At 42.8% G+C, this 27745-nt stretch overlaps 1 protein-coding gene across 1 annotated transcript; it reads left to right on the plus strand.

The window, feature by feature from the left end:
* The first annotated feature begins 1283 nt into the window (after positions 1-1283).
* On the plus strand, positions 1284-26665 carry cntn3b (contactin 3b). Its single transcript, XM_037252169.1, has 23 exons — positions 1284-1672; positions 6189-6326; positions 7566-7701; positions 10316-10491; positions 12233-12331; positions 13714-13917; positions 14356-14458; positions 14671-14855; positions 15112-15248; positions 15758-15887; positions 16564-16714; positions 17271-17398; positions 17578-17753; positions 19161-19278; positions 19967-20125; positions 20720-20869; positions 21695-21765; positions 22077-22311; positions 22675-22784; positions 24101-24287; positions 24543-24655; positions 24746-24911; positions 25613-26665. Exons 2-23 carry the CDS (start codon positions 6272-6274, stop codon positions 25702-25704), a joined length of 3081 nt encoding a protein of 1026 aa, XP_037108064.1. The 5' UTR covers positions 1284-1672; positions 6189-6271; the 3' UTR covers positions 25705-26665.
* The last annotated feature ends 1080 nt before the right edge of the window (positions 26666-27745 follow it).

A 27745-nucleotide genomic window follows, 5' to 3' on the forward strand; every position in this document is an offset into this window, starting at 1 on the left:
AACTTGAGAGAACTGGCAGTAACAACAATGAGAGCAGGACAGTATGCTGCCAAGCCTCAAGCAGAAAAGAAACCCCTCACCATTCTCTCAGTCAAAGCGATATCTCACAGGGGAGCACAGCACAGCTTGAGGTGAATTTCTTCTTTGTGATCACTCCGCACTTGCCTTTGCTTTACCGTACTTTTCTCCTCTGACACTTTCTAACGAATAAGTTCAACTCTGTGTAGAAAGGGTTTGTTACGGCACAGTAGTATTTAGCATGTGTATTGCACAGATGGAATTGTTGTCAATGGGAACAATTGTTTTGGAATCTAATGGTGAGCGTTTGAACTGCCGTTTTGAGACCCAACAAGGAGCAGAAAAACGAACCTTTCACAGGGACATTTCAGTTGCTTGCATCATAAAAACAATGACCTGAAATTAGGTGGCACCAAGGGGTAAATTAAACTCCCGTAAGTGTTGTCCCATTCACACGTTTGAGCAAATTGATCTCATTTACACTTAATGCAGGGGTGTCAAACATTTTTTTTTTTCGCGGTCGGCATTGTAGTCATAGCTTGTTTCGGAGGGCCATTATGACTGTCGACCCAAATAAATGTATGAGCACCTCATATTATATACAGTAAAAGCTACAAAACTAACTGACAAATAACTCGTTTTCAAATCAGACGAGTACAAACTGGTCAAATATTTTAAAAAAAGATATTAAAAGTGAAGACAATTTGCAATTCTAGTAATGACACACGAATTTGATGCACAATTTGTCTTCGCGGGCCACATAAAATGATGTGGCGGGCCGTATCTGGCCCCCTGGCCTTGAGTTTGACACGTGACTTAATGTAAGACCTTTTTATTGTCCTCAACACATTTTAATTTGACTTTGGTCGTTTTTGACCTTCGTTTTGAAATTGTGCTCAGCAGCCTAGCTGACACCAGTAGTGGCACATTTAGCAGTGGGTAGGGGAGCAATTACTATATGAGTGCAAAAAAAAAAAAGTACTTATGCTTACAACGTTGGCATAGGGAATGTTACGTCTTAGAGATTTGTCAATTTTACCCATTAGGTGTCTAAATTTAATATTACACATTTTAGAATCTTTGCATACATTTTCCCCAATGTGATAAAAAAATTAAACTGCCTAAATTGCCTTTTTGTGGCACTTTGGCACATTTTGGTGCAAAGTCCTCAAATTTCAAGTCGAGACTTGCACTCAATTGAGTGAGTGTGAGGAGAGGCAGGTGCTGGTGGCGCATTACGGTGCCGCAGCACACACACAGCAGCGCATTTCCACGCGTCACCAGTGGGCGCATGTTTGTGCGCCGCGCACAAAGAGAGCAGATCCCGTCGTGGGATGCGCACATCGAGAATCGCCGCTCAGTGGCACCGCTGTCCTCCTTGCTTGCTGGCAGCCTATCTCGTGGTGAGACAATTGGGGGAGAGGATCGAGGAACACCCCGCTAAACTGCGCTTTAGCACCCACAGACTGTGGAATCGCGGCGTGGGGGGGATTTGTGGAGGTGGACGCGCACCTACAGGGAACAGGAAAGTGAAGAGCGCACGGGATTACATCTTCGGGTTTACAGACAAGCAAATGTTTTCAGCGCACTAGCGGACATTGGAATTACAATTAAAGCAGTTTCAGAAAAAGAAAAGAAAAGCATCAAAAGAGAAGTAAGTATCGATTTGCCGGCTTTCATTTGATGCATCACACGTTTGGGTGGGAAAAGACAAGTTGGCATTCAATTTGTATTGAAATTAAATGACAGGTAATTCATCTTAATTTATTAACGTAAGCAAATAAATGTTTCCAGCATGACCCGATGAGGATATGTTAATAGAACGTTCTTAAATCAGGGGAAGGGGCATCGATTCATGTTGATGGTGGCGACTCATGCTCGATGCTGATGAATGCGTTTCTAGACAAGTCTCAAATGCTTTGGATAGTCCTACTGGGACTTAAATGGATGGGGCTCATTTCCCTCATCCAGCACACATTCCATATGGTACCACGCTGCTCAATCATGCAGACAGAGAGCAGCAGGACCAAAGGAAAGCTTACAACTTTCTTTGTTTTTAGACACATTGTTTACCAAATATATCTTCTTGATCACAAATTAGATTCTGTGAGGTGTCCATTGCAGAGCATTTATTTTTCTCGTTCGGTTCAGTTGCTCCTGTGATATTAAACACTCAGCACAAGTCAGCTGGACTATGAATTACTCTCAAAATCTAAATATTTACCTACTAACTTTTTGTTTTTAACCCAGACCTGATGAAAAATCGGCATCTTCAAAGTATCACATTATTCAGAAGGGATTATAATCCTTCTCCATGTTTATTTATAGCTCTTTGCACATAATTTGAGAATATCAAGCAGCAGCTAAATGGGCGGTGAAACATGTCTTTGAAGCCATGCAGCAAATTATTCCATAGCCCAGCAAAATCCAGCGTGGCAATGCAGGAATGACTTTTCATAGCATAATTTGCGTTCAAAATTATTTGGCAGAATATCAATGGCAAAGATGCATTGCAGCCAGTCAGAGATGCTGCGAGGGGGCTGAAAAGTGATGATGATTCTACGGGCACGTGACTGTCAGTGGCTCCAGAAATTAGAATTTGCAGCAGTTACAGCAAGTGCTGGGATTCCAAAGTGCCTCCCCCCCACCCTCCCCACAGGGCCTGACAGCACTTTTCCAGCCAGCTCGGTTTAAGTTTGTTTTAAAACTGTAAAATGATTTTGTAAAACTACACCAAAATAGCAGGGGAGGACGGTGTTAAAGGCACCCTGTATGTTTCTTGTTGGTCATCCTTGACTGGCAGTCATGTGTTTGCGCCAGCACTATCTGAGATGAAGGTCTGGGGATGTGCCCGGCTGATGATGGGGTTGCGAAACGGATCACTGCTTCTCTGTCTTTTAAGTGCGCTCACTCCCATTCTGGGTGTCAAGCGGCAGCTGAGGGTTGCAGCCACACTCAGCGCAGGAGGGACACACTCGGGCCAGTGTCTTTGTGTGAATCGGTTAATCCGACATTGAAAATGCGCACTCAGCCATCTACTAACTCAACATGTATATTCTGCCTTTTTACCACACTAATTATACCTCGTTTAATTTTCACGCACCAGACATTCTTTCACATTGGCCGTCCGTCTAATGCTTTCTCGCAGGATGAAAAAAAAATCACTTTACAGCTCTTAGTGGTTATCACGTACTCGATAATGTGTCACGTCGGTTAAACCTTTAACCAGCAAGCCTATTCTGCAAATTAATTCAAGAAAACCTTCGTGCATTTTAAAGGCACGGCACAATCAATACCTCACAATTACTTCTCGGCTTTTCTTTTCATCAAGGTTCTGCTGAAGTTAGCCTAAGTGGTGAAATACAGACATTAAAGCCTGCCTTTATTTGTTAATCGCTTCAGTTATTTTTCCGTCCTCACTGGATTATGTGAAATGGGCTGCTGTGCAGGTCTTCAGTCAGAGTCAATTAGGAGGCATCAGTGCACGACTGCTTGGGAATCTTCATTCGTAGGCAAAGCGGCTGTGCTTGGCAGCTCTCACTGGTGGAAGCTTGTCTTCTAGGCTGCATGCGTTGAGAGACATAAGTCATTGGAAACGGAGTCCTGAAATGATATGCATTGAACCTTTTGAGGTTCAACATTGTGTTGACTCGCATGCAATCTAAATGCAGCTCTGCTAGAAACATCATCCTCTTCTGACGCCATTAATACATTCCTTTGCAACAATGCTACCCTGGAGGGTTCCGAAGATGTTGCTAACCAACAACAACGGGCCTATTAATCCTCGAGTCATCTCGCGGGATGCCTTTCAACCAATCACACCAATGAAGTGGCGCTTCGGCAATGGTGAATACAGAATGACTCATTTCATTCTGTACAGCAATTTGGTGCTCAGCGGTATATATTTGAAAGTGGGGGAAATAAATGAGATCTCATTCAATCCACGGTTAAGAGAAACGTCAGTTGTATTGTGACGTCTATTCTTCTCTTTTGCCAACCCTCTTTTGCAGTTCTTCATGAAGAAGACAAAAGAATACGAAAACAGTTTTTAATTCATACAATGGAAGCTCTTGAATTAAATATTTGTTCATGCTAAAAAGGATTGTTGTTTTTCTTGAATTTAGAATTGTACGTTTTTTTCAGAGAATTAAAAAAACTGTGAAGTCCGTAATGCGTCTTTATATTTCTTTCTTAGCATGTCAAATTATATTTGTTTACTTGCATCCCTCAACTGAAAAAAAAACTGGTTTTGATCATTTTTAGACTTAAGCAGAAAAAAATCTATTCAGTTTGACATTATTCATTCCTGTTCAACAATAGTCAAATGTTGATATTGAAATTGAAAGAGCTTTCATCAAAGCCGGTCGGCCTCTTTCTACCGAGCGATCTAACAACACATTTTCTCCACCAATGTGTCAAATCAGCAGAGACACTGTGCCGCTGAAAACAACAAAACAAGAAACTTGCAGCCAAATTCATTCCGGGAGCTTTTCCCCTACTCAAACTTGAAGCTTTTTGAACGGCTGGGTTAGGATGCGGCGTCGGAGCCCATCGAGAGGCAGTTAATACGGAGCGTTTGTGTGTGGTAGAATCCGGAAGCGTGAAATTCAATGCGATGGCTTTTCAGAGTGGCGAAATCTGGAAATACAGCAAATCCACTCTTGCTGTGACTGCATTCACGTCACACTCGGGACCATTTCCAGCGGCTTAGTTACAATAGCACCGGCCAGTCAATTATGATGGAACTCTTCTTGTTTCCTCCTTGTTCTGCTTTTTATGACAGTGACGGCCTTCTCATGTCAAAAATGCGACTGACGGTATTTTAGGTCTATTTGAGGAGTTCCCAAAATAGCCCAGGGTTAATCACCACAACCGGGTTATGTTGTAGGGACGGCGGCTTGGGTCGGTTTCTTAATCCTGAGAGGCATATCGGTTTCCACTTGCTGTGATGTAGGTCAGAGCTTGAGCAAAGCCCCTTCTGTGCTACCGATACCACAATTACAGTCGTCAAGGTCCCAGGCGCATCCACTGGAGAAAACTTTGGGGCTATTTAGGTCATTGATTGGCGGGTGGGATCTGGTTGATCTGGCAGATTGACTGTATGTTGAAAACGAAAAAGTGGAAATCAAAAAAACCTCTGTAAAGTCATTCAAAGTTGATGTATTGGTTTAAAATATTCATTGAGTCTCCAGTGTGAATATTTTTGATTATTTTCTATTGAATATTTTTGGCAATCGAGTGAGGAGCAATTTGGAATTCACCCAATTGTGGATTTATTTTGGATCCTGCCCAAAGGCCAGAGCAATAACCCGATTTAATGTGTTTAGAATATTTACTGTGGGTGCCTGTATGTCCCCCTCCCACCTCACGTGAATGCTGACTCTTGATCCGGTGCTTCATTTGGCTCTCTCTGGTGCACAAATGTGCGGTGCGGTCCCGCCTCCACCTTTCAACGATAGAAAGCCTTAACAGAACAGAGGCGAAGTACTGGCATCCGCAGTAAACCGTGAGCTGAAACCATTGCAGGCCTTTGAGTCTCTGGACCTCAGCAGGCACAACACCCTCCAGTCCGTCACAGATAGACTCTGAGTAAGCCATTCATTTATACGGTTTGAACCAATGTGAGTCTTCTCAAATTGACCTTTTTAACATGATGGACAAATGTTTATTTTCGAATTATTGCAAATATAAAGACTGAGCACATGAATAGAGTTTGCTTGCTCTGCCTTGAACAGCAAACTCTTTGTTGGAGTGTGAAGTGGCGTTTTGCAGAGTGCTGGTATACACAGGCTGCCAGCTCCTATTAATAGTCAAATAGGGAGAGAGTAAGTCTCTTTTGAGGTCATTCATTCCCTTCCTCACTTCTCTTTTAAGCCGGAGATATGAGCTTGTTAGGCAGGATGAGAAACAAGCATAGTTGAAGAAAACGCACCCATTAAGCAGCTGTTTCTTCTTCAGTGCCACCTGAAAATTGCACTAACGCTTTGCACACCCGATATTTTCTTTAACTTCCCGCAATGTAGCTTCCGGCTTCTTTTTAGACTCTCTCCCCATGTTTTGACTCCCAAATAACTCATTTTTCAGGACTATCATCACTTTTTGTTCTGCTCGTTGTACTGTATTTATATTCAAATGTCATCTTTTAATCGTATATAATTGCTTCCCTTCAGATTAAAACTCTTGAATCCACAAGGAGAGAAGTCCGTTCACAAGTAATTGGATGAGAGTCCCATTAGCCTTCTGCAACTAAAAGATGATGTTCCCATGGAAACAAATTGTTCTGCTATCACTCACAGGATGCCTTGCAGGTAAGAGATTTCAACTCATTGGTGTCCTTGTTGCCATTGTTTATCACACCTCAAAATAACTTGATGATTTTGGGGGCTGCAATCTGTCTCTGAAGTAGATTTTCCAATTAAAAATCTTATAATATAATGCCGACATTGAATATAAAATTCCTAATAAGGTAGAAATCCAATTAGTGCATCTCCAATGCCAGGATAGAAATACAGTCTGATGTCCTTCACACTCCCGGGAGGGCTGTGCTCACACACGTCAGCAGAAAGTTGTCAGCAACAACTGAGAGTCCAATCACCAATGCTGTTGGTCCAGATCATTATCAGGAACCACGCAATGAATATCGCCAGTCATTGAAGCTCGATTCAACGCTGCCCTTGTGGTCATTTGGGACCAGCGCAAAATAACAAGCTCGTTTCAAACGACGTGGAAATTCCATTTGATTTTCATTCTTCTGGGAGATTTTTTTGATGAGTTATTCTCCTCTAGAGGGCTATACATTTATTTATTTACACTCACACAGGCATGGAGCGGGTGACATTCCTATCCCTGATCGAATACAAGTCATGTGTCCAAGGCACATGCTGCAGTGTCTCCAGCACCAATTAGTTCAACTCTGGCCGCCTGTTGGCTCTGCCTTCATTTGATTCCAGATTTTGTTCCACTTGCTTACCTTTGAAGCTCTGAAAGATGAGTTCACCCATACAGCCCTTAGTTATGTGCACGCTGAGTCTGAAATATATTATCTGACTCTGCTTTATCTACTGTATTGCTTACAAGGAATTCTTTTTTTCCGGCGACATTCCTCTTCATCAGTCCTCAACCTTCATCTTTGCTATTGTTTTACTGTGCTTACTCATGTGGTGCCCGCATGCTACACAAACGTATACGACACATTCTGTCTACCTCGTGTAGACTTTTCATGGTGTTGGAAGCAGCGTATGAGTTATTGCCAACATTTGTAATCATTTGCATTTTCGTTTTGAAGCCGGGTGATACTGTGGAGGCAAATATGTCTGCATGTGCAGTTAAAGCCCAAGATAAGCGGGATGCATTTTGCTCGCTGCAAGATAAGCAAATAATATACACACTGCACCATGGGAATAGTCCCGGTGCATTCCCTCTTAGAAAAACCAACCAGGTTCAAAGAAGCAATAGAATAAAAGAAGGAAAAGCAAAAAGAAAAAGGTGCCGTGACTATTGTCGTGTTGTCCTCTCAGTCTTTGTGCAACTTCTGTCTTTGTCTGCAGCCTTTACAGACGATGTCATATTTCAAGGGCCGAGATTGAGGACGGAACCACTTGACCTCATTTTGCCGATCAACTCCCCCAACCGGCAGGCCACCATTACGTGTGAAGCAGAAGGGAGCCCACCACCACAGTACAGGTAAATAAATGACCCCATCAAATTTACCTGCCCCACAAAATCTGCTCTGTGCTCCACACGATTCTTCTTGAGTTCTTTGCAACTTGTGTCCCCACCGACGATATAACGTACTGCACACAATCTCACGATGCATCTTTACTGCTGTGACGACTCCCACGCGGGCTTTGAATTTTCCCCGATACTTCGAAACCGATTGAGGTTAACTTCATGAATAACTGTGTCGCCAACATGAACTAATTATATACGTTCTGGAGAAAAGGGTTCGTTCGTCTACTTTGCAGCACATGTTTTCAGCACTGTCTTTCCTGCAACGGGAGTCCGCCTTAAATGACCTGGCGGCCATGTTGTGGTGGATTCTGTTTCGGTGCTGGGTCAGCACCATGTTAATGCATGGCTAGCGGGAGAGCGGGTGTACTAACCTCGTGAGTGGCATTTCTTTAAACACAAAAATATATGAGCAATGTTGCGCTGAAAGAAAACATAAAACGTGTAGGAGGACTGAAAACACTGAAAAACTGCAGCTCTGCTTACCTCTACTTATGAAATGTGACAATGTCGCTGCAAATACTGCTTGATTGGATGTTGGACGTTAAATTTAGTTGCAAGGTGTTGTGTTAAGGTTTGCAAGAATTTTCACTCCATCACCATCCGAGCTCTTTTCCCTGCCATTGTGGGTCCCTGCGAGTGTACGGAGAGGAGCACTGACAGAGTCTGGTTTGATAAATAGTCCGGTGAAACCACGCAGCACATTCCCGACCTGCAAGCTGGGCTTTATGAATACACCTGTCACTGTGTTTACTATGAATCTGCTGTAACACAAGATCAAGGACACAGCAGTGATTGGGGGAGAAGAAAAAAACACTGGATGGTCTCCTATCATGGAATGTGACTTCAAGCAGATTTATGGCTTTGGCTGTGTTTATGACTCTGCACCAAGCATAATTACAAGTGAGGGTGTGTAAAGATGAAGATGTTTGTTCGGAATTCAGTCACAGCACTTGGGCGGAAAACATAGCCACTAGAAGTATTAAAGCCGTGATCCTTTGAGACTAAAGTCTGCATTTATCCACGCAAAATCATTGGATGTTTTACGAGATGACTATTTGCCATACATTCTCAGTATACGCTCTCCTTTGCAAACACGCACGTCAATAAAAGTAGCTCAAGCGTTGTTTGTTATCAAATTACTGTCACATCATTCAGTCTGCCGAGATGATTAAGCAATGCAGTAATGTCACTGAAGATGCAGTAGCAGGTCTGCACCATTCCACTCAGGATTGCAATAACAATATGGAGCAGAGGTCAGTGAAAGCCAGATATTCCTGAGAAATTTATGTCCATGCTGAGCGGAAATGAATATATTTTTTTTATATACGCCTGACTGTGCATGCAATGGACTGACTGTAGCTCTCAATGACCAACTTTTAGGTGAGTTTTATTTGCAATTAACCTGCTTCACCTGGTTCTAACAATGCAATATTTCAACATTAGTCAACGTGCACATAGCCTCATCTGCAGGCATTATTGTGAATACATTATTCCTTTTCAGGAATTACTATCGCCTTAGATTTAGCGTCAACTATTTTTCATAGAGCAGCAATGATAATCTCTGAGATATAAATGAAGATTCTTGGTGTGTGTGTGTGTGTGTGTGTGTGTGTGTGTGTGTATGGCATGTGCGGTCTCTGTGGATGTCTGGCCGAAAGGAAATGTAGATGAGACAGTGCTACATTAGAGTCCCCGGTCGTTTTGATGATACTTCATGCAAAATGTATGTGAAAGTCAAGGTTACGCTCAGGTCACCCGGGAGGCTCACATCTGCCCGTGCCGACAGTGCATCTCAAAGAAAATAAGACGTAGTTACATCGTATTCTGTTTGATTTCGAGGTTCACTTACTTTTTAAGTGCTGACCGGCTTTTTTGTTGAAGTTTGCCAAATTATGAAAAGGAATGCTTGCACCTTAGCTCTAGTTTTAACTGTCTTCCAGCTCACAAACAAAAAGACTATGGTAGAAATACAGCAGAAAATATGGACTGAAATTCAAGGTATCAAAATGTAAATGTGTTTTGAAGCGTATTTTTTAAACTGTGACTTTCAAAAGTAACATTGTCCCTGGAATAAATTGGTCGGATTTGTGACTGCCGCAGATTTTTAGATGAATCGTAATGAAGATGGAAGACGGTCATGTCTTGTCGGTGGTCAGGTGGGAAACCCGGCGGGCGTTGATTGGTTTTAAGTCAGTGTGAAGCATCATCCCAACTGCCTGTTAGCTTGACTAAAAGAATAAAATAAAAATGTATTTCATTTTTCTTAAACTGCTGTTGAACTGCAATGTTCTCGGCAAATCTGCGTTTTTGCATGAACGGTAGTCGAGAAAGGGTGGGAAGGATCAGGTAGATTAAAAAAAAAAATGGAACCCAAGATGTATTCACAAAATAACATCCCAATAGTTGCAAAACTTGAAACCATAAGTATTCCTCACACCAAAAAGAAGCTACAACCCCCCCCAACATCTTTTAGATGTGGACCGAGCGAGATATCGATCTTTGTGATAAATACTGAGTGCGCATCTCCCGGGGGCTCAGCAACTGATTGTGTTTGCGTTTTTTACAGTTGGTCACTAAACGGAACACTCATTGATCTGGAGAATGACTACCGGCGTCGCATGTCTGGGGGCAGCCTGATCATTAGCAACCTGGACAAGGACCAAGACAGCGGCATGTACCAGTGTCAAGCCTTCAACACTCGAGGCACCGTCCTGAGCCGCAAGGCCAGCATCCAATTTGCATGTGAGTACTTGGAGGTCCGTCATGCCTTTGCAGTGCAGGTATTTCCTAATGTATTATTTAGATGCCTCCAAACAGATTTTAGCTGGCTTGATAGTAATTGAATGAAATGCTAGATGCAACAAACGCTGTGGGAAGAGTAGCTTCGGAACAGCATTGATTTTAATTAGTGCTTCAGTGCTCAATCTAAACCGACACATACTTTGGCAAGTAATCAGGAAGGCGCTGTGATCCACACTCTAAAGGAGAGCAACACCAGTAATGTTTGTTGACTCCGTGAATATCAGTCACATCTTTCCGTAGATTCTAAAGAACGCGTCTTGTAAGTTTGAAGGTGAAGTGGGATCCTCTCTTCCTGCAAAGGAAGCACTCTCCTCTTGATCAAGATCTCTGACTATTGATTATGTCCCAAGGATGAAGACCCTTTAGCTTCCTCTCACGAGCTGTCGCGCCATTATCCATACAGGCCCGTAATGAATCTTACATGCGGGGGCTGGCTGAAGAGCGATGCTGCTTGACATTTATTGTCTGCCAAATGTACGCTGAGGGAGGTCTCAGAGATCAGTCGGGTTGATGCACTTTCTCGGTGTAATGAGGACAAAGTCCCTATATAGATAGAAATGCTGCACCTGCTTTCTCGCCGGTGTCCTTTTGATCTCTTTTTCGAGAGCCAAAGCTCCAATAGTGCAAAGAAATTTGCATTCAGCACCTTTTAGATGTTGATGATAAATTATCCGTTCACTTCCAATCCTCCTTAAAAATGTAATTTAGTTTAAATCAGCAAGTGTTTCTATTCTTTGGGTTGCATTCAGCCTGAAAGTCTTTGTAATGTTCTCCCAATAATTTGTATTCGTGGCACGCATCTGCAATCAGCTGGGTGCGGGAATCTCAGCATTGCTCGCGATTGTGAATGAATAAAAGTGATGAACTCATCACGGCAGCCCCGCTGAGATCACAAGGAAGTCACCTTTGTCTGGATTTCAAGTCAGCCCTCTCCTCCCGTGACCCCCGCCGTCCTGTCGTGACTTGGCACTGTTTGATTCCACTGGGTTCATCAGAGACCTGCTCATTAATCTCAGCGATGCTCCGTCCCACTTCTCGCCATAATCTTCTCCCTCTTAATTTCCCTTATCGGTCACACGGACTTTCTTTTGTTTATGTTTGGAAGGTTTACACCGACCGGTCTGTTAGCCGGAGGGTGCGGGCAGATTAGAGAACGGACAGCAGCAGCTTACCTCCATCGCTCATCAAGTCAGAGGTGCTTTATCATCCCAGGTTTCGGTTTTGTCCGACAGAAAGCGCTCATTAAATTGTGCTGCGAGTATGGACGGGGAAGCGAATGCTTTTAAGTGCAAGATTACACCACATTTAATAATGATGCCACTTATGGCTGCTGGCAGCGCAAACTCATTTGTCATGCATGCTCCCAAGTGTTTGTTCAGTCCGTACGCTGCCTAATCTTTTCCTTGTGCAAAACAGTCAACGTCATCGGGCGCTATCTATCGCTTTCATCAGCACTCCAGATGCTTTCAAAGCATTACAGGCTGTCAGGAGATGTCCCAGGGCAACCAATGATGTCCTATTAAAGTCCCATGGCTCAAAGCGTAACATCAAATACATGCCTCAGTGAATAAGTGAAAGCTGGGGAGGGAAAGCACATGATCCCCAAAAGATAGTCCAATCCCGTCAGTGATTTTGGGTTTCGGAGCTGCCATCCAAATCTAATTTGACCTTATTTCCTCAGATCTCCATAACTTCAAAACGCAAACAGTGAGAAGTACGGTCAATGTTCGAGAAGGTCAAGGAGTGGTCCTCTTATGTGGCCCGCCGGCGCATTCCGGAGGTAATTTGCTGTAACCTTTTCCAAGTTATTTTTAGCCCTGGTAATTTTCTATCTGCATAAATTCATCCCTGTTCATGTTTGTTGTAAAACAGTCCACTTGATTTTGGTTAACGGACATTGTCGCAAGCATTGTCAATCATTTTTGTTCTTAATTGTCACCCACCCATTCTCACAAAGCTGTCGACAATGCAATTCTGTAACCGATTTTCTTGTCCTGGATTTGTCATCCCAGGCTGTTTGGCCTTCTGGTGCAAGCCCGCTATAAGACGTCACAGAAAGGCAAATGGTTTTTAGATGAAAAGGCCAACAAATATTTTATTAAATGACATCCCAAATAAAGATGTTATTTTTGCCTCTGTGTGGGCATCTGAGTGGCACGAACAATGGCCGCTGCTGAGTTTGCCTCTCCCTTCCTACAGTAGCTTGCAGATTGGAACAGAAATTTCCCACACAAGTAAAGCGGTTGTAGAAGGCTGCATTGTACAGCTGGTCTGCGGGATAATGGGCCAGAGTAGCCCGTGTGAAATACAGTTTGACAGCTTTCTTCTCCGACACAGTCGGATGCGCAGTTGCCTGCTGTAACCTAAGCTCTCGTCTGTATTCTCACATTTTCAGAAAATGAATGAAAGGCAAGCTGGGGGAGCTCGCTCCTGCTTTCCTTTGTTGGCCGTGGCTTGCTCCTTTTCTTTCGCATTTTGAAAGAAGCCACATGAGCGTAAACTTTACGTGACACCGGCAAACCGTAGTTAGCACACTGTGGGCTGATGCAGCGGGGAATCGAAGCGATCAAGTCTTAGCAGGCACTAATTGTTGCACAATGAAGAATCGACCCGGTTGATTGTAGAGCGATCAAATTCTAACTACTTCAAGCTCAAAATGGGTGACCATTGCAAATAAATCATCAGATTTATCCATCCAGGCTACTTTCACACTTGGAGTGTAGCGGTCACATCAACGCAGGTTCTGTCAAGTGGAGCGGTCACATCATTTTACTACAGGTTCTGTGAAGTGTGAACAATATGTGACACCTGCTTGCCAGCTTCGAAGGATCTTTGTGTCTGTTTAACTGTAACCAGGTGGGAACGTAGACTTACCTTTAAGTCTGAGCTTGAGATGACAGATGATTGACAGTTATTCCATACCAGTTTTGACTCATAACCTTTTACCTCAGAAGCGGAAGACGACACAGACCTAGTCTTTACCCCTTAAGATCTCTTCACTGTGACTTTCTCTGAAATATATATTTATTTAGCATCACAGAGGCAAGTAAGATTTGGATTCATCCTTTCACTGAGCTGAAACATATGGAGGAAATGTGGCTGTACAAAACGCTGAAAAAGTCAATGGAGCGAACAATTTACTGCTTTTACTTTGTTTTTCAGAGCTGACTTTTGCATGGATCTTCAATCAATATCCCCACTTTGTCCAACAAGACAGCCGTCGCTTCGTCTCACAGGAGACGGGAAGTCTGTACATAGCCAAAGTCGAACCCTCGGATGTGGGCAACTACACCTGTGTGGTGAACAACACCATCACCAAGGAGAATGTGCTAAGCTCTCCGACACCGCTGCTCCTAAGAAATGATGGTAAATGCAACGATTTGGTTTCACTAGCTTATTGGTCACCAGTTGACCAGGCCCACTTATATGCGACATTGTGTTTTTACCAGCCCACAGTATCGTCAGATAACCACAGCCCGTCGAATTAATCTAAAGTAACAGATTAGAAAAATCTAGAGCAAAGTTTCTGTGCAGCTCCCGTGAGAAGAATATCAATATAGTCATAAATCATGTCTTTATAGGGCTTAGATCTTTACTAAGCAGGAATTTTCTTAATACGTTCTTTAAATCTTTCATAAGTCGGCTTTTTTTATTTTCAGTTACCATACCCGCTGTGGTCAGTTATACTCTGCAGGCATAATGATTTTATTTGCTGCCCCCTGGGGTCTCTGCGCTCTTTTTGATTCAGTGTGTATGCCATGGCCGCAGTTCATTATTGATGTCAAAATGTTCTCCCTTTCCTAGGAGTAATGGGAGAATATGAACCCAAAATAGAAGTTCATTTCCCTGACTCAGTGCCAGCTGCCAAGGAATCACTAGTGAAACTGGAATGTTTTGCTCTGGGAAAGTAAGTCAGCAATATTGTGGCTCTGACAGACGTTTGTCCATTTTGCTAAAGCGTCAGATTATTCCTTTTCGTATTCATTGATATGTTTAAGTTCTTTTTAAAGTTTCTGAAAGCTGATATGATCTTGTACTCTTGTCACATTGGCTTGGTGAGAACACAGCACTGTTGATCCCCATAACAAGCCGTTGTCACATTTTTCTCTTCTTCTTCAGCCCTGTCCCAGAAATAAACTGGAGAAGAACAAGTGGTGTTCCCTTCCCAAGTAAAGTAAAAATGAAAAACTCCAACGCTGTTCTGGAAATACCAAATTTTCAGCAGGAAGATGCAGGAACCTATGAGTGCGTTGCGGAAAACCGACGGGGCAAAAATGCCGCACGAGGTCGCATTTCTTTCCACGGTCAGTAAACACGCCACTTCTTGTCTTTAGTCTGTAACACTTCTTCACCTGTTTGCTCACAAACACCAAAAACATTCATGGTTGAGCTTTGTTATTCACGAAATAACTTCATCAACAGAATAGTCGTGCTATTTTTAACCAGACAAAACAGCGACGTGTCCGCTTTTACAGCTTTTTGATTTTTGATGTCACACTAATCCAGTGCCTGATACCGTAAACACATGTTTGACAAGTTAATCCTTTCTTTTCTTTCAAGCTAAACCTCAGTGGTTTCAGACAATGGCCGACACAGTTCTGTCCATCCACCAAAAGCTCTTCTGGGAATGTAAAGCTAATGGGAAGCCAAAACCGTCATACAGCTGGCTCAAGAATGGAGACCACTTGATCACAGAGGTAATAAAACTGAGGCGGATTCTCCTGCCAGTATAAACGCAGTTTGTAATGAATGCGATTGTTTGCTGTCTTATGTGAGTCATTGACATTTAGGCAATTTCATTTGAAAATATGAGCATAATTTATTTGCATGAAGCTGTGCTGTACTAAAAAAAAAAAAAGGATGGTGATACCCCCTAATCACATGTCACTGCTGAGTGGAGGGTAATCATGTCATATTAGTCCATGGCATCAGTCAGTCACATTAACCTCAACCTACAACAACCACAAATGACTTCCCAGCATGTCATAATGTATCATGAGAATGCAGAGGAGCAATTTTTGTGACTGTGTCCTCATGCGCTCCAATGTGAACATACGTGGAGTGCCACAGGGCTCCTTAGGCCTTTATTTTTCCTTTCCTGCTGACTTGCTCTCCTTATGGTGCACAAGTAATTGCTTTTGTGCCTTCGGAGATAAAAGACCGGCATTGCAAGGGATATGCTCAACTGTTTGTTTTTTCTCTGCAGGACCGGGTGCAAATCGAAAATGGGGCCTTGTCCATAGCTGCGTTAAACCTGTCAGATTCGGGAATGTATCAGTGTGTAGCTGAAAACAAACACGGCGTTATTTATTCCTCTGCCCAACTAATGGTGTTAGGTAAGCGTGCCTCCTTCTTGGTACTTTTATGCTTCTTATCTGTCTGTGTATTTCAAAGTCAAAGTCAAAGTCAGCTTTATTGTCAATCCCTTCATATGTCAAGACACACAAAGAAACCGAAATTCCGTTTCCTCCATCCCACGGTGACGAGACATACAAGTAGGCGACACAAAACAAAAACAAGAAGGCACAAACCATAAATAATAAATAATAAATAAAATAAAATGAGCGATGAATAAAAACAGACCAATAACCCATTGAATATGAGGGGCAAAACCGAGCCAGTGAGCATACAGCATTTGATCATCTTCTGAGATTTAAAAGAAAAAAAACAGCAGGCGGCCACGTCTTGCCTCTGCAATCAGTCTGCACACTCATTTTATGGACAGCTCCGGCTAAACATGGATCCATAAGAGTGTCTCGTATTCGTCTCAGTCGTTTCATCTTATTGATTTGCATACTGCAAGGAACGCGTGAATATCGATGACGTAATGATTTATTTACAAGGATGACTTTCATCTGACTGAGTGCTTCTATGCTGGCCTGATGTCTCGATCGCTTCTCTGTCTCTCCATATTCATACTGTATGGCTGATCTGGACAGGTTTGTTGTCCCTTTTTTATTTTTTTGGCAATAACACATTTACTCCCCCCCCCCCCCCTTCTCTCCCACACAGCATCACCTCCCAGTTTCTCCAAAAGCCCATTAAAGGCCCTGCTAAAAGCTCGCTTAGGTAGCGAAGTCACCCTTGAATGCAAGCCCCAAGCCTCGCCCCCGGCAATTAGCCTGTGGAAAAAGGACAACGAGATGCTGCAGAGAAATGAAAGGTAAGGTAACAACGGCTCTCCCTTGCAGATTCCATTCACAATCGTGGTAAGGTTGGCATTTGTGCAGATGCATAAGCAAGGCACTAATGAGGAAAACTAGAAAGTTAATGAGGATTGAGAAATGGAGAAGAGCAAGGCGTCCTGCGAAAATTTCTTGATGAGAGTACGTGATTTAAAAATCGCTCTGTATGTGTGATGAGGATAGAAAGTCCGTCAAAACTGCACTAATAGTCAACAAGATAAGCAAATTGAGTTGGTGCTGAAGATGAATGTCAGCCGCTTGTAGATTAGAGTATCGGAAAGTTAGAGTGAAGCTATTGCACCTGTAATTAGAAACGGAATTGTGTTCTGCTTTATCGAGACATGCAAATAGACTGTGAGGTTTATCATCACAGCTTGCAGAGACAACGGCTTTGTTAAAGTGAGTTTCAGCAGCATCTTGACCGAATATAAAGTCCATGTAGGAACTAAACACTATCAAACAGCGCCTAATTTATTTTGTTGTTCTTCTGTCTGATTATTTATGATAAAAATCTGACTGATCTTTGCTCCACAGAATTACGCTATTTTCCAGTGGAACGTTAAAGATTACTAACGTAACCAGAAGTGATGCCGCCAGCTATACGTGCATTGCTAAGAATCAATTTGGGTCGGCAAGTACGACTGGAAGGCTGCTCGTTACGGGTAAGTCTTCTTGAAAAAACCCGTCATCTACAGACTGACCGTCGGTTGTTTTATATACGTGTATATATCTAATTTTTTCAAACTATACATTATGATTTCTGTCGTAGTCACAGTAGTCTTAAAGGGCAGCCCTCTGCATCAATAACACGTTTTCAATGTCATGTGTCTCCCTTCTTCAGAGCCAACCCGAATCATTGTGAAACCCACAAACATTGAGATTATTGTTGGCGAGAGCATCGTGTTGCCGTGCCAGATCGCCTGTGATCCAGCTCTGGATGTCTCTTTCTCATGGACATTTAATGGCCAGCTCATCGACTTCCAGCAAGACAGCGATCATTTTGAGAGAGTGGGCAGGGTGAGTCAGCCCGAGTATTAAACTTAGATACTTTCAGGCTATTCCGAGATCAATTTGGACATACAGTGGCGTGTGCGAGGGGTCTGCTCAGCAGCCCCCTGGAGGATTACCAAGATGTGAATAATACCCAAGCAACTGCGGTCGTTGAAGGAAGTTTCCATTGTGTAATTCTCTTGCTTCATAAGAACATAAGAACTTTCACTAAGAACGTAACAATTAGAAGAATCTGGCGTTTAACTGCCTCCTTCCTCAATATCAATCATAGTGTACGTTCCATCCTTAACATACGATAGTCTTTCTGTCCCTCGTATGATTAGTATCTTATCTTCTTCCTTTGCAATAATTGAATTTGCATATCTATTTATAGAGCTTGAGCTCCAAAAGGGTTTCAGTAATGAGCTTCCTGGCACACTCACTACGTACAGTACAGTGTGTGTTGGGTTCACGCACAACCAAAATGTTGCTACCCCACACAATTCTGTGGAATTGCCAAGATGATATCGGTGTGAATTTCAGTGACAATTATTATTGACATGGAATTCGGCACGGGCATGTAATGAGATAATCGTAACGGTTTCATGTTGCTCCTGTCCAGAGAAGTTGCCAGACTCTAGCTCAACAGCTTCTGGTGAATTCATTTACATAATTAAAGCAAATCTGTCTCTCTTGCCTCGTGCCAAGGCAGAGATGCCTTGCTTTCAGCCACTCGCTCTCAGGTTGGCCAGGTGGCCACTGACTTTAAAGACTGAACCCGTTTGAAAAGGATGAGATGAAAAAGTGGAGAGGTAGATTCAGCCCACAACTATTGATCTCGTGGTTATCGTGGCATTTCTTCAAGAGTGGATGCATCTCTGATGGATCCCTGCCTGGGCTGATGACGTCTGATATGAATAGTCAGGTCCCATAATGGGCTCACCCCCGGGTGACTCCAATTCAAAGCAACAAGCATGTTTTTTTTAACCCCGGACTGATATGCTTCTGCAAGATGGTGCATCCCAATGGGGACACAATACATATAAAACTGGAATATAAAAGCGAAGCAAAGAGTACCCCATTATATCATGTAGTTCCACTCTCCTCTTATCTTGCTTCTGCTTCTGCAATTACGAGCTAATTAAGACTATCTTAGCAATGCGTGTGTTTGTTTTGTGTTTCCTGTGTGGAGCTTGTAGCTGTTTGTGGATATGAGAAGCTGCGTGGTGGGATAAAGCCCGAAGGCTCGCCAATAGCTTTATGTGTGCTGTCTACAGCTGCCATGTCTGCTGTTGTTGTTTGAGAAGATGAAAACATTGGTGGTCCCCACAGAAGTGTCATAAATGTTACAGCATACCCTCACCAAAAACGGAATGATGAAATCAACCATAATCTCTTTCTCAACTCATGTTCAATATTCATATTCCTTTCTAGACTGTATCGGGGGATTTGATGATTCGTAACATTCAACTGAACCACGGTGGCAAGTACGTCTGCGTTATTGACACCGAGGTTGAGAATCTTTCCACTTCCGCCATTCTGGTTGTTAAAGGTAACCGCCGTTGACTGCATTTTATTTGTTCGATTTTGAATGATACAAGGATGCTTGGTGGGAAACTCCCGAGGCTTGCATGGCAAAACGGATGCACCCTCGTTTCTTTATACATTATGTATGTGTTGCGGGTAGAGGAAAAAAAACAAACACGCACACGCCTGCATGTGTGACTCGAGGCCCGGCTGAGGTTGCCTCATTGATATGTGCTTGTGTGTGCTATCTCGAGCGATTCACATTGCTATTCATGCCCTTAATAAACCTTAATAGCTGTCCCAGGTGCTTTGAGGAGGTAATGTTTATCATAAAAAATGAGCCTAATTGGTTCATTTACACATCGGCGCAATATCAGGCAAAACATTTGAATAATGGAGCAGCACATCAAACAACAACAGCGTTATCACACCGCAGAGGACAACGAGCACGCTCTCACCGTCCTCCTTATTTGGGTCTTCGCCGTTCCCTCGTAGCTCATCCATTTTCTAATCAACAATCCTCATTCAATATCTCTTTTGCTTTCCGGTAAATCCATTTAGTGCCAGCGCATTATACACAACAAGTCCCTTCATGCACACATCAAGGACGGGGCGCTTAATTAAACTTAGCATGGTGGCCTTGATGAGTTTGATGGGAGGGTTTCTTGGAACGAGAGGGGGGGCTCACCCCGATCGTTGTCTCATTGATTTAGGTCCACCGAGCCCTCCAGATACAGTGACGGTGGAGGAAATCACAGACAGCACGGCACAGCTCTCCTGGACTCCCGGAAGGGACAACGGCAGCCCCATCACCGGTTACATCATCCAGGGTCGGACGCCATTCACTGTGGGCTGGCAGGCCGTTGAGACGGGTATCAGTAAACATCACCCACTCGCATGCTAGACTTATGAAGGACCTTTCATTCATTTAAAGTCTCAAACTTTGCATGTCATTACCTTCAAACATTTATAATTTATTTGAAAACAAATTTCTGTTTTCACTTTACCGTATTTTCCGGACTATAAGGCGCACCGGACTATAAGGCTTCAATGCATGGCCCATTTTGAAACTTTGTCCTTATATAAGGCGCACCGGACTATAAGGCGCACCATTAATGCATCATGTCAGATTTCTAATCCAAATCAAATCATTCTCCATTTTATCTTTTTTATTTTAACTTCAGACCCAACCAATTACTTTATAATCACAAAATAATGATCCATAGTCTTTTTTATTCATGATTCATAGTCTTCAGCGGGCCACTTATGATTGATTTCATGACACAATGCTTTGGGCCAGTTTAAATTTAGGAATTTTGTCCTTATATAAGGCGTAGGTGCGCCTTATAGTACGGGAAATACGGTACATGGTGTTCAGGTTTATTTGTATTTCAAAACAAATTTCTGTTTTCACTTTACATGGTGCTTTACAGTTTCAATTCCTGTTCTTCATTGTTGAATTGCAGTGCCTGAAGTGGTAAATGGCAACACACTGACTGCGACGGTGGTGGGGCTCAACGCTTGGGTGGAGTATGAGTTCAGAGTAGTGGCACGCAATAATGTGGGCCTTGGAGAACCCAGTCCAGCCTCAGCCAAAACCAGGACAGAGGATACCAGTAAGTCAAAACAATCACAATGGTCTCATGCTGACCTACTTCACTGGGAAGGATGTGTGTGTGTGGAGGGTGGGCTATTCTCACTCCTTCCTGTATTGTTGAGAAGGCTATGATTAGATTAATGATTAAATAATGATAAAATCTGGTTTTAATATTTGGTAACAACAAGCTTGTTTTATGATGCCATCCACTAGCAGATGATTGATCTGAATTGTGTGTGTCAAAGGGGCTATCATTTATCCCTGGCATCAGGCGGAATCCTCCAAAATTATCACTTTTTAGGGGACCCCCAAAACATCATGTTTGCTCATTTCATTACATAACCCTTAACAGGCACCAATTTGGCACCATTTGAAAACAGCTAAAACATTGTCTTTTGTAGAGAAGGCTGAAACTAAATCTTAGGCTTCTTTCTACTCCTTTTCGAACAAATATGAGTTTATGTTCTATTGTACTTTTTTTTTTAATGTTCGAAATAAAACATTCATTCATTCATTCAAACGAAGTCACCGTCATTGAAAATTAATCTCGTTAGCGGAAGCAAAAATAGAAAATCTCAAAATTACTTGAATGTGGATGACCGTTCTCTCGAAAAGGCACAGATTGTTGTCAGACATGAATACTTAATTTCATGAAAGTTGAGTATAATAGACACATTTTGTGAACATTCACGACCAAGACATGGTATGGTTCACATGCTGTGACGGATGTGTAAGTTAAAAAAATAAAAGTGTCTGCAGGCAGCCTGTTTTGAGCTTCAGTTGACTTTGTTGTATTTGGGCAACTGTCTTCTAATTGCTCCCTTATGGGCTTTCCCGCCTTCAGTTCCTGATACAGCCCCCACTGATATCGGAGGTGGAGGCGGCACAAAGTCTGAATTAGTGATAACATGGGAGGTAAGTCATCTGTCACGTTTTACCGTTCTTGCCATCGCTTAGAAATAGCTTTGCTTAATCGTGCAGATTGAGCTGTACAATTTCATGAGCCATCGCCCTTCCCCGTAGCCTCAGAGTGCCATTTCGCCCTCCAAATGCACGGACGGAGAGCATTTGCTTTCAATGGACTACAATCACAGGGAAATACGAGGCTGCTTGCAAAGTGTTCTCAGCAGTCCCATATTTGCGGAAGCACAGCACAGAAAAGGCTCTGTCTGTTTCTCTATCTGTATGCATTTTAATATCGCTGTAGTTTTGTGTTTTGCTCCCAGCCTGTGTCCGAGGAATTGCAGAACGGCGAGGGCTTCGGTTATATCGTGGCCCTCAGGCCCGCCGGCACGGTGACTTGGACACGAGCCATCATCTCCACGCCCGGCGTTGCGCGTTACGTCTTCCACAATGACACCATCCCGCCGTTTTCCCCGTTTGATGTGAAAGTGGGAGCTTTTAACAACCGAGGGGAGGGGCCCTTCAGCTCCATCGGCACCGTGTATTCAGCAGAGGATGGTAGAGTATTCACCAACAACCAATCAGTAATGAGATGCTATCTCCTAACAACTTGACCTTGAATGCTAATGTTCGGATGATTTCTACGCTGCTGTTGTTTCCTTACCCACTCAAACTGGGAGATAATGCTGGTGGATTATGGGAAATCCAAGCAGACACTCACCACGGTGTGCTGTCAGGGAGGTATAGTGTTAATTGAATTTGCAGGGCAGCAGTATTCCCTGACGCCAGTTACAGATCCCATTAAAAGAGCCGGTCAAATAGCTTTTCTGTAAAACGACGGCTCCTTTCGCTGCTCTTTCTGCAGTTAGTGTGTGAGATGCTGAGCCCCTCAGATTCTCACTATGTGCTCTCTTTCGGCAGTCCCCAGTGTAGCCCCGAAGAGGGTTGTGCCGAGGATTGTGTCTGCGACGCAAATGGAAGTGATCTGGGAACCTGTTCCAGCCATTCCTGAAAGAGTTCTTGGGTATGAGGTATGGTAGAACTTGCAGTATTTTGTCTTGATATAGTTAAAACCAGGGATTGTCGACCAGTGGGCCGCGGCCTTCTCGTGGTCCGTGACGGTATTGGAGGCGGTCCGCGAAATTGGAAATGGAAAATAATTGTAACATTTTTAAAAATTAAATGGATTTATTATTTAGACTTAATTTATTTTCCAGGTACTTTTGTGAACAATCAACAGACTTTTTCCGTGTCTTCTTGGGGTTTTCACCAAGTGTCGCATATTTGAACAGGTTCCCCAAGCAAGGGGCGTGTCTCGGTTATAGAGTGATAGACTTCAACCTTGAAGCTGGTGGGTTCAATCCTCTAGTCAATTTAGACTTGGTTTATTTTCCAGTTAATTTTGTGAATCATTTAGCCATCCGAATTATGTCAAATGTACATAGCTGAGTTTCCCAAAATAGACATACAGATCCAAATAAATAGCCTGTATAAGTCTATCCTTCTCCGGTGCAAAATAAAATAATATTCTGCCAAAGCAGTGGTCGCTTCGTGGTAATAATGATGGTCCCTTGGACAAAACCAGTTGAAAACCCCTGGTTTAAACCATGTTTTGTTAATATTATTAATAATGCAAACAAGGCTACCCTGTGAACAACCAAGATCCTTCAACATTTCAAGAATGCAAATAAGGCTCAGCTCTTTCTTTCTTTCTTTCTTTCTTTCTTTCTTTCTTTCTTTCTTTCTTTCTTTCTTTCTTTCTTTCAATATTTGTCACCTCTCGGGCCAGGTTACAAATATCTCCAGTTGCCACAGCACTGAACACATTGTCCTGGTAGCACTGAGCATTTTTACAGCTCTCAATCATTTTTCAACCCTGAATATTAATGTCGCACAAACAGCAGGGATCCAAAGATGTGAATCGCACGTGTGATATTCATCGTTTAATTAGAACGGCTTCGAATAGCTGTGTAGTTTAATTACCTATTACAGTACGACCCACGCAATTACTAGATACTGCAATCCAGCAATGATCACACAGCTTTAATAGATTAAATAAATGTGAGCTGAAAGCATCCCTAAGGAGGGCTTCACATCTCAATTTTATTATTCAATGATGCTGTTTTTTATTGTCACATAATACAAATAAATGACTCTTGAAGTTATCATTTTTCTTTCAAGCTTCCAGAAGTCTGCACTTGTTCTTATAACCGCTGAGAGAGACTTTTTTTCAGATTTCTTTTTTGATCATTTTTAGAATTTAGATAACAATAGTTTACAAAATTGAATATTGCTTTAGTAATGCATAGATTTAATAAAATCCGTCTGGGCTTTGCTCATTTAACAGGTCATGTACTGGGAGGACGACACCAAGCCCGACACTGTTGGCAAAGTACGCATCTCGGGAAACGACACGGTTGTTAACATCACGGGGCTGAAGGCGAATACAGCCTACTATCTTGCAGCGTCCGCCTGCAATACGGCTGGCCCCGGGCCACAATCGGTGCCGATCAACATTACCACAAAGAAACCACGTAAGTGTGTGTGCTGCATATATTCCTTCATAGTTCTCAATTGATATGGCCACCAATTTGGTGACAATAAAAGTAAAGAAAGATTCCAGTAACCCTTCAGGTTTCTCGAGAGATAAAAAATATAAGAGTCCATCTTTCATCCATCCAAATTGTATCTGAATCATGATATATTGTGTTTTACACAGCTGAAATGTAAGAATTTCTGAAATTAAAATTGTACAAAGAGTGATATAACACAGACTGATCATTATCCAGCTCCTGATCGGGCTCCTCTCAACGTACAATGGTCCATGATTGGCTCCACGCTCTCACTGCAATGGGATCCTGTTGTAGCCTTGGAGAAAGAGTCAAAAGTCACTGGATACGTGGTAGGTCTCGTTTCTCCGGGAAAGACTATCAAGACCTTTGCCTTACTTTGCTTTCATCTGACTTTCATTTGTGACTCCCGTCTGCTGTAGGTGCTGCTGAAAAGGCACCGTCATAACGATATGAACTATTTTGTCACCAATAAGACCTCCATGGAGCTCAGCCTGTCCAGCAATGACAACTATCTCATTCAGATCAAGGCCACGAGTGAGGGCGGTGAAGGTGCTGGCAGTGAACCCATCCACATCCACAAATTAAGTGAGTTCACACTGCCTTCTTGCTTGCACTATCCCTTCAGACTAAGAATAAAATGTGTGTGAATATTTGAACATTACATTTGGACTCCACTGTTTCTGTGGAGCGCTATGGGATGGCTCAAGCTATCCCACTGTACTGTCACACATAAACCAAGAAGTGCAAAAAATAACTTAAGTCTAAAAATGAATGGTCTCTCCTACTTTGTAAGCGCCATCTTATATGCGTCTGTTGCCGTTCGAGGTTTCCTTGCGTAAGCTTTTGCTGCAATCCACAACGCACGGAAGGCGGAAATAGCTGACCGGCAAACATCGCCACCAAGCTAAGGGCAAATCAATGTCTTCTCAGAGTAATCTGATGTCACGCAACAATTATGGGGCCTTCAGAGACACCGTTTTGTTGTGCCGTGAAAATGTCAGTCTACTATCACGTACGAAATACAAGCTACTAGCCTTGGTGAGTTTGCCAGTAGAGGAATTTGCAATTAAAATAAAGAGCTTGAACAGTTCAACTCTTGGGGTAGTAGAAAGAAATGCTTGCAGCTACTTTATTATAGTGCTGGTTGTGCTTGTAGGCAAGTCCAGTCAAGGGAACCTTTTTTATATTGCACATTTCATACACAAGGTAACTCAATGTAATGTTTTGCAATGACTTCTTCGAAATGTATTAAAAGTTTCCTACCTATACGTGTGTTTTCATTCCAGGTATGGGAGCACGAGGCTCAGGGGCAAACTGTCTGAACCCATTCGACCTCTCCGCAACACTCATCAGTGCACTGCTCTGCTTTATTTGGTGATGTCTAATCAGAAGCTCCAGTACTCCCGACAGCCCCTTGGATCTGCCTGTCCGAATGTTATCCCTCCACTGGAGGGCCCAGGGTTCGGCAATAGGCCTTGGGGAATCCTTGAAAAGGCGCAACTGTTACGGGGTACATATCAGTCGAGACGTAACAATTTGAGTGCATGATACCGTCCAAGAGTTCATTTGGAGTTGTAAGTGCCACCACGCTGTTTCATTTGCAAGGTTGTGACATTGACATGACTTGTCCAAAGTGTCTGTAAAATATATGATTGCCTTAAAATCGATTTTATGAAAAAGGAGACCTATTGAATCGTTGAAAGATGACCACTTTTTGATTGCAATTGTATTACTAATTGATCAGTTATGCCCCACACCAACACGATTCTGCATCCTAAAATAAGAATCAATCTTCCGTCCAGCTACAGACTCGTGTGCCCCAGGCCTTTCTCTACAATACCGTGAAAGATGTTGCGACTTTCTCCCCATCTCATAAACCTTAAATAATAAATGTCCATCGCACTCGGCTTTCTCGGTCTGGTGAAAAGGTTGGTTTTCACAGAGGCATGTGCTACCATGTCAGACAAAGCCCATGTGTATTGTTCTTTGACTTTTAGATGACCTACAGTAAGTTCTGTATTTCACAACATCGATGATTGCCTGGCCCAGGGCTCAACATGGACGATACCATTGACAGTGCCTTCACTTGAGCTCAAACTTAAAAGTTCTTTCCGTTGCTCAGACTGCACATTGCAGAAAAGTCCTCATCCGCTTTTGCCCACAAAATTATCATCATGATCAGGTGGAAAAATTCATGCTTTGAAATTGTAGTGAAGATGTCAATTTGGTTATTGATTATAAGGTATCGTATTTTCCGCACTATAAGGCGCACCTAAAAACCTCCAATTTTCTCAAAAGCCGACAGCGCGCCTTATAATCAGGTGCGCCTTATATATGGACCAATATTTAGCCACTACAGCAGGCGTGTCCAAAGTCCGGCCCGCGGGCCCAATGTATATATCTTATATATGGACGAAGTTTTAAAATAGGCCATTCATTGAAGGTGTGCCTTATAGTAATCCGGTGCGCCTTATATATATATGGACAAAGTTTTAAAATGGGCCATTCATTGAAGGTGCGCCTTATAATCCGGTGCGCCTTATAGTGCGGAAAATACCATAGATAAAATTTTGGGCCATGACGACAACAGCGCTAACATTGCCCTTCCTGCAATTGGAGCGAAAGGCATGACTGCGTCTTTACCATTACCGTATTTTCCGGACTATAAGGCGCACCTAAAAACCTAAAATTTTCTCAAAAGCCGACAGTGCGCCTTATAGTCCGGTGCGCCTTATATATGGACTAAATTCTTAAATCTAAACTGGCCCGAAGCATTGTGTCATGAAATCAATCATAAGTGGCCCGCTGAAGACTATGAATCATGAATCAAAAAGACTATGGATCATTATTTTGTGACTATAAATTAATTTGTTGCGTCTGAAGTTGAAATAAAAATGATAAAATGGAGAATGATTTGATTTGGATTAAAAATCTGACATGATGCATTAATGGTGCGCCTTATAGTCCGGTGCGCCTTATATAAGGACAAAGTTTTAAAATGGGCCATTCATTGAAGGTGCGCCTTATAGTCCGGTGCGCCTTATAGTCCGGAAAATACGGTAACCAGAATAAATAGCGAGAAAGGACAAGGAGGGACGTATGGATGCAGAACAACCCATGCAAGTGCTAGACATCGCCGTGCCTTTGCTGAACGTGGGTCTGCGCACAGTCATCAGCTAGGAGGTTGTCAGCATCCGTAGTTTTGCACTCTCCTACCACTCAAATTCAAAGACTAGCACAAGCAGCTGATGCAAGGTGACTGCATGTCCCCATTTTGCGATCTGAACAGGTGCGCAGAGCTCACAAGCCCCATAAAAGTCCAAAAAGGCCGACATAATCGGGCCTGACCTGTCGGCTGCCCGACTGCTTTCATGAGGCAGCGTGCTTGTTAGTCAATGGAATATTGATTTTTCTGTTCT

This window comes from Syngnathus acus, chromosome 5 (assembly GCF_901709675.1).
Source record: "Syngnathus acus chromosome 5, fSynAcu1.2, whole genome shotgun sequence".
NCBI lineage: Eukaryota > Metazoa > Chordata > Actinopteri > Syngnathiformes > Syngnathidae > Syngnathus > Syngnathus acus.